This window comes from Teleopsis dalmanni, unplaced genomic scaffold (assembly GCF_002237135.1).
Source record: "Teleopsis dalmanni isolate 2A unplaced genomic scaffold, ASM223713v2 unscaffolded_contig_1225, whole genome shotgun sequence".
Classification (NCBI taxonomy): Eukaryota; Metazoa; Arthropoda; class Insecta; order Diptera; family Diopsidae; genus Teleopsis; species Teleopsis dalmanni.
Genome location: NW_024032607.1, coordinates 1 through 7,259, shown reverse-complemented (window position 1 = coordinate 7,259; position 7,259 = coordinate 1). Strand labels below are relative to the sequence as shown.

The 7,259-nt window shown below is 39.6% G+C and overlaps 1 protein-coding gene across 1 annotated transcript; it reads left to right on the top strand.

Annotated features, from left to right (window-relative positions):
• Positions 1-6,394: 6,394 nt before the first annotated feature.
• LOC119663976 lies at positions 6,395-6,961 on the top strand (the record flags this gene model as incomplete). Its single annotated transcript, XM_038073562.1, has 2 exons — positions 6,395-6,469; positions 6,542-6,961. Coding segments are annotated over exons 1-2 (495 nt in total), but the record flags the coding sequence as incomplete, so codon positions are not given.
• Positions 6,962-7,259: the final 298 nt, after the last annotated feature.

The following is a 7,259-nucleotide window of genomic DNA, read 5'->3' as shown; positions in this document are numbered from 1 at the left end:
AACATCTTACATCACTTCACAGATTTAAAGGTTAAGTTAGGTAAATCTGGCTTACCGTAAAGCAAGAATAAACCTATAGATTCTTAAAGATACAAAAAAAAAACCAAAACCGCTATATATTTTGCAAATATATCTGCGAATGTAAAGAGTATTCAAAACTCTATTCTAAAGACACAACTTATTTTAGGTTAGGTTAGGTTAGGTTATACCGGTGATCCCTAGTGGATCCACTTAGGCCTTTTGGCCCATTGTGATGCCGTATATAAATACTAAAAATCTCAGGGTTTAAAACCACCTAGAACCTTTTGCGAAGCATAAAATGCTATTTAAAGCCCGATCCTGTAACTGGTCCAGGTCCTCAAGGAAGGGGGCCCCTAGAGTACTAAATCGCCGACGTGCAAGAGCTGGACAAAAACACAACAGATGAGATGCGCTCTCATCGTCCTCCCCACAGCTACGACAGATTTGGTTGAAAGGAAGACCTAGTCTTCTAGCATGGTTCCCTAGCTTACAGTGCCCTGTAATCAACCCTACCAGAAGACCAATGTCCTTGCGGGACATCTCATGAGAGTTTTCGATTTCCTTTTATCGGAAAGTGGCCAGATTGCATACAGATGTCTACATATCGTTGAGTCTTCCCATCTTTTATTAAAAGTATTTGTGCAGAAAGAACTCAATATCAGTTTACATGATGTTAGTGATATGCCCAGATAGTCTAGGTGCTCCGAGTATGGCACTGAAGCACCCTTTCTGGCTAACTCGTCTGCTTTGCAATTTCCGAAAATATCCCTATGGCCGGGAACCCAGATTAGAGAAATATTGAGCTGCGTCGACATTTCGTTTAGAGATGTGTAGCAGTCAAGAACCGTCCTAGATGTAAATTGGACCGAACTCAAGGACTTTAATGCAGCTTGACTGTCTGATAGTATGTATATATTCCTGCCAAATATATCATCTACATTCAAACAAGCTATAGCTTCCCTGATGGCGACCACTTCCGCCTGAAAGACACTACAATGATCTGGAAGCCTAAAGAAGGAAGATTTGTTCAATTCCTCTGAGAAAACTCCACTACCTACACCACTACTTGTTTTGGAACCGTCTGTGAAAATGGTTACGCCCTCATCTAAGAAGGGTCCACCTGACGTCCATGCCTCTCTAGATGGAAACACGACATCAAATTTCCTGTCAAAGTTGAGAGTGGGTGTGATGTAATCAACGTTTTTAGGAGTAAAATTGAAAAGATTTAGAATGGAGGCATGACCATAGTCACTGTCTCTCCATTGTGAGGTAGCTTTTAGTCTTAAAGCAGATGAAGCTGCCATTTGTTTACTAATAATATCCATTGGCAGTAACTGAAGCATCAAATCTAGTGCAATGGATGGTGTGGTGCATAGCGCACCGCTAATACAGAGTTCAGCTCTACGCTGAATCCTGTTAAGTACTGAGCAGTACGAAGATTTATCAAGAGCTGTCCACCATACCGTAATACCATACATTAATATGGGCCTAATAACAGCTATATATAGCCATTGGGTGATGCGAGGTTGAAGACCCCACTTCTTACCAATAGCTTTCTGACATAGAAGAAGCGCAACATTGGCTTTTCTTGCACGCTCTAGAGTGTTTTTCTTCCAAGTGAGTTTCCTGTCGAAAACTATACCTAAAAATTTGGCTTCCTCCTTCACATGTATCACAGAACCTCGTAGAGAGGGTGGAGAAAGATTCAGGACCGTATGTTTTCTTGTGAAAACCACGATTTCAGTTTTATTGGGATTCACCCCAAGGCCACATTTTTGTGTCCAATTGTTTAGGATATTAAGACCATTTTGTAGAATATCCCTAAGAGTGGTAGTATATTTTCCGGTGACCGTTATCGCAATATCATCCGCGTATGCAATAGTTTCGCATCCCTCCGCCTTCAGTTGTATTAGCAGTTCATTCACCACTATGTTCCAAAGGAGAGGGGAGAGTACTCCTCCTTGGGGGGTACCTCTATTTACCCTTCTGCATGCCGTTGATGAGCCCATCGTTGCTTCAATGAGTCTGCCAGTTAGCAGCTGATTTATAAAACCAATGAGCGCATCATCAACACCCAGACGCGAGATCGCGCTTACTATTGCACTCGGGAGTATATTGTTAAAGGCCCCTTCAATATCTACAAAAGCAACCATACAAAATTCTTTGAGTTTTATGGATTTTTCTATTCTGTAAGTGAGGGAGTGGAGAGCTGTCTCTGTAGATTTTCCCTTAGTGTAGGCATGCTGGTAGGGGGACCACTGGTTGGGGCTTACAGCACGCCTTACTTCTACGTCTATTATTCTTTCAAGAGCGTTCAACATGAAAGAGGAGAGGCTTATAGGACGGAGTTCATTGGGGTTATGGTGCGAAGTTTTTCCTGCTTTGGGTATAAAAACTACTCTAACCTCCCTCCATTTAATCGGGACATAGTTAAATAAGAAACAATGTCTAAAAATTGCCAAAAGCCGGTTGTGTATTAACTCCCACGAATTCTGGAGCTCAATTGGATGAATACCATCCGGTCCTGGTGATTTGTAGGGTTTAAAACTAAAAATAGCCCATTTGACGATCTGCAGGTTAACCTTAATAGAGTTAACCGGTGAGAGATTAAGGCACTCTGAGGATGCAGCTACCGAAGTAGAAGATCCCGGAAAGTGAGTATCTAGTAGTAATTGTAAAGATTCGCTACTATTATTGCACCATGTCCCGTCAGATTTTTTGAGTAACTCTGGGACAGATGGATTTTTGGATAAGATTTTACGCAGTCTAGAGGTTTCAGAATTGCTATTTATTTCTTGACAGTACGATTGCCAAGTGTCTCTCTTGGACCTACGTACATTTTTCTTATATTCTTGCAGAGAGGTTTTGTAATTCAGCCAATCACTCTCATTACTATATATAGTTTTGCTTTGTTGAAGAGTCTCCTACACTCCTTTCGTAAAAGACCTAGATGCTTATTCCACCAAGGTGGGTTACATTTCCTACTAGGTTGTGTGAGGGGACAAGCATAACTGAACGCTTCGTTGAGCACTGAGGTGAGATCTTGGACTTGATTGTCTAGATCAAAAGTGTTCCCAGGGGGATCGGAGGAAGTGGTTAAAAGCAGCTCACTTAGAGCTGCATTATAATTCGTCCAGTTTGTGTTTTTAACATTTCTGAACGTTTTTTGATTGCAGATGTTCGATTCATCTAAGGTTAAGGTGAATTCTAGAATCATATGATCTGAGAACGAGTGTTGAGTGGACACTTTCCAGTTCTTGACCGATTCGTGAAGCCTAGCAGTAGCAAGAGTGACATCTAACACTTCCTGCCTGTTTTTAGTAATAAAAGTTGGCATATTGCCATCATTGCAGATGAACAGATTGTTACTAAATACAAAATCAAAAAGTAACTCACCTCTTTCATTAGTATTTGAGCTGCCCCAAACCTCATGATGAGCGTTGGCATCGCAACCTATTAGAAGCTCTACCCCGAGTCTCCTGGCGCTGCTTGTTAGCTGTATCAGGACATTCGATGGTAGTGTGGCATGGTCATGTGCCAGATATGCAGATACTGCCCATATTTGGCCCCAGAAGCCCTCGATACTTACTGCGGTTTGGTCACCATCACTATATTGCGAAAGTAAGAGAGCATTAAATTTTTTATTAACCACTATGCAGGACCTAGGCTTACCCTTATTTACCGCATAAAATAGGTTGTAGTTATTAGCCCTGATTCCGCATACAAGATCCTTATAAATCCATGGTTCTTGTATCAGGACCATATCAGCCTCGTTGTTGCTGAGGCGTTGCAGTAGACTGGCGGATGCAGCCTTGCTATGATGCAGGTTAATTTGCTGTACCCGCATCTTCAGTATGTGTGGATCCATTTTTCTCCACCACAGTGACATCAAAAGCACTATCCTCCTCAGAGTCATTACTCATTAGGAGTTCCTCTTCATCGAAAAAGATAGCGCATGCCTATGCTCTCCTCTGATGTAATTGAGTGAGCTGGCGAAGGAGCAGACATTGAAATGTCCATGCACACAGGTGAGTCTTCAGATGGAATAACCGGACCCACTTCGGTCATTGAAGCAGGCTTAATGTTGCCCACTTTCGACAAGGGATCAGCAGTGTGTTGAGAAATTGCCGCTGATTCCCGTACATCAGACGAGGATTGCTCCTCATCTTTTTTTGTAGACCCTCATAGTTATGGGGAAAAAACCGTAATTTAAAACGCCACCAGATCGCGCCAAAATGGCCAGAGAGGCTTTGTCGATCACAAAACTGACCGACCTAAACTTGCCTTTGGCTTCTTCCAGCTTGGTGACCTTCCACGTGGACGTATTTAGATCAGGGTTTCCCACCCGAATTAGCTCCAGAATCCGCTGAGGGTCGGATGGTTCGGCTGGAATCCAGGAACGCGCCCTAGGTCGGCCAGGAATTTGTTCCTTGGCAACGACTTTAAGCTTTGCGCCTGGCCAGACCTCACCCATTCTGGAGATGGCAATGCGAAAGAGATCAACAGAACGCTGATCAACGCAGACGACTAGTTTCACATGGCCCTGAAACCATCCACCGTCGCGACATTTGGGAATTGTACCTGGAAATTCCTTAAGAACTTCGACGTACAAGTCAAGGAGCTTTCGCTCAATTTGATCCCATTTTTCAGGATTAATAGTGCCATCTGGATCATTTTCATCAATGACCGCCATTATGATGGAGCCCTTCAGCGTGTCGCTAAAGGACTTAGTAGTGGTGGCGCTTCCACGAAATTTTGCCTTTTTGGCATCTGGCTTCGAAGCTGACTCATCTAATGAGCGCTGGCGCTTCGGTACAGGTTCCTTTTTGACTTCCTTAGAAGTATCAAGGACCCGTTTGGCCCAGGCTAATCTAGCCTTAAGAGACTCGGACGTAACCGAGACATTACCATATCTCTCGAGCAGCCTAGTCGCCGCTCGCCGTTCTTTATAAATTCTCCTGGATGGAGAGCCCGACCATGCAGAAGGGCCAGAACGCGTGGAGATTCCTGATTTATTAGGAGGTACCCTGTTATTACCGCTAGAAGTTGCGGTAGGTACCTTGGAACTAGCCGTTCCAGAAGAGCTTGGTTTAACCGAGCTTGATTTTTGTAAATTTTTATTGTTTTGGTTCATATTTTAAACCCACGAGTTGCGGAGAAAGGAGAGTCGATCCGGGCAGAGATCCGCTATACCCGGACAAGGCTAAGTTACAACCGGAGGGCGCCAGATATCCGGAGGTCTCCGTTTAGAGACACACTAACGTAGTGCCATTCATCTCATCGGCACGGGTCGAATAACACCGGAGATTACGGGTTTTATCGAGTTTTCCTCTCTAGATCCATAGTGTTCTGTTGAGTCAATGAAATTATCAACTACAAACAGGTTCACCTCGAGAAGGGTGTGATAAAGTACCACGCACCATGGTCTTGGTAAGGCATAGGCTGATGTTTTGCGCATGACCATACCCTGTTCATTGAGAACACGAACCCTTATTTTAGACTGTAGTGGATTTTGAACCCAGAATTTGTCTGTCGTAGTTCGACACACGAACTACGATCGGAGACTCTTATCCGAACTTATCGGACTATACAAATAGTTAGTAGCACTGAACCAAATTATTTTCGAAATCATTCGCCGATTTCAAAGACAGAATACAAAAACGCATACAAGTTTTTTACTTTAAATATACATAAACTCAAATTAATAGGTGGTTTTTATAGAAAATAACTTGTAATTAAACAGCTTTTTTCAAAGATGGGATTAAAGATTGCTAATACCTGTAGCTTTCATCAAATTTATTAATATTATGTGTGGTTATGACAAAAAGCGGGACATATACCTTCATCTGTTGGTCATTGAACCCAAACAAGTCTAGAAGCTTCAGTCATGGAAAATTAAGAAGTTTATAAATAGCCTTAATTTTTATCTGGATAAAATTTAGGATTAATGGGCATTATTCTTTTAAAAATAAATTCAATATATAATTACTAATATTAATGACTTCATTGATATTATATTTTTAAATAAAAAAATATTAGAAAAGTAATTATAATAACTGTATTTATAAATTTTTGCAAAATCATTTCATAAATAGTTTTTAATTGTTTTAAAAATAAGCTTTCATTGCTCAGTACAAATAAAATATAAAAATTAATTCAATGAGAATAATAATAATAATTTCAACTACTTTATAAATTTCAATTTTGAAATTGAAAAATAAGTACATTTATTAAAAAATTATATTTAACTGGCACAAAAAACAACAACTCACTTAAAATCAAATTTAGTTGCAATTTTTTTCTAGATAATATAAAAATACTTGCATATTTTCATTTTTATAAGAAAAAAATGCTTTTCAATTTTAGTTTTAAAATGAAATTTCTCGAAATAATACCAATTGCTGCTTTGTTATCAGTTACTTGTTTCTACTCCAGCATCGCTGGAAAGGTCTGTAAATATTTGCTTTCCTTCAGAAAATATTTACTGAATACAATAACAATTTTTTATCATTTTGTTTAGAATGAATTCGAGGTGTATTTTGAGGAGTGCAAATGCTACTTGTTGAACTCCACAATCCTAAATCTCTTTTCATGTACGTTGAATGCTAGAACTACACGCCGTACATTAAATATGGAATGGATGTTTGGTCAAGACATCAACAACTTTAGCGTTAATATAGTTGTGACAGTACCACGTAAAAATTCAAGGTTACTATTGCTTAACATGACCAATGTTAGTGGATGTGATTTTGTGGCAGACAGAAATAAAATATCTATACTTGGTGTGCTGCGCAAAAATGTGGAACACTACAGCAATATACCCAAAATTTGTCCATTTAAAAAGAAAACTTTATACTATTTAAGAAAATTTCGCTATAATTTACAATTGTACCCGCCCTTTAATATTGAAACTGCTATGGATGTATTTATCGAATTAATGGTAGGAAAAATTAAAATTGCTAACGGCTCTATTAGACACCTTATCTCCGCAAAAAAATAATGAAAGAACAAAGATTTTCGTAAATGAAATAATGTATTTAAATGTGCCTTTAATGCATTCATTTTATTACATACTACAATAAAAAATTTTCTGATAATAACCTGTCTGTTTAATATCGTCATAAAAAATGTACTGACTAAATAAGTCCACAGATTTTTTTCGAAAACCAAGAAGGGCATTTAGACACCCAAACAGTTATACTGGTAATCTAAACAAATTGCTCTAAGAAAGTCATAAA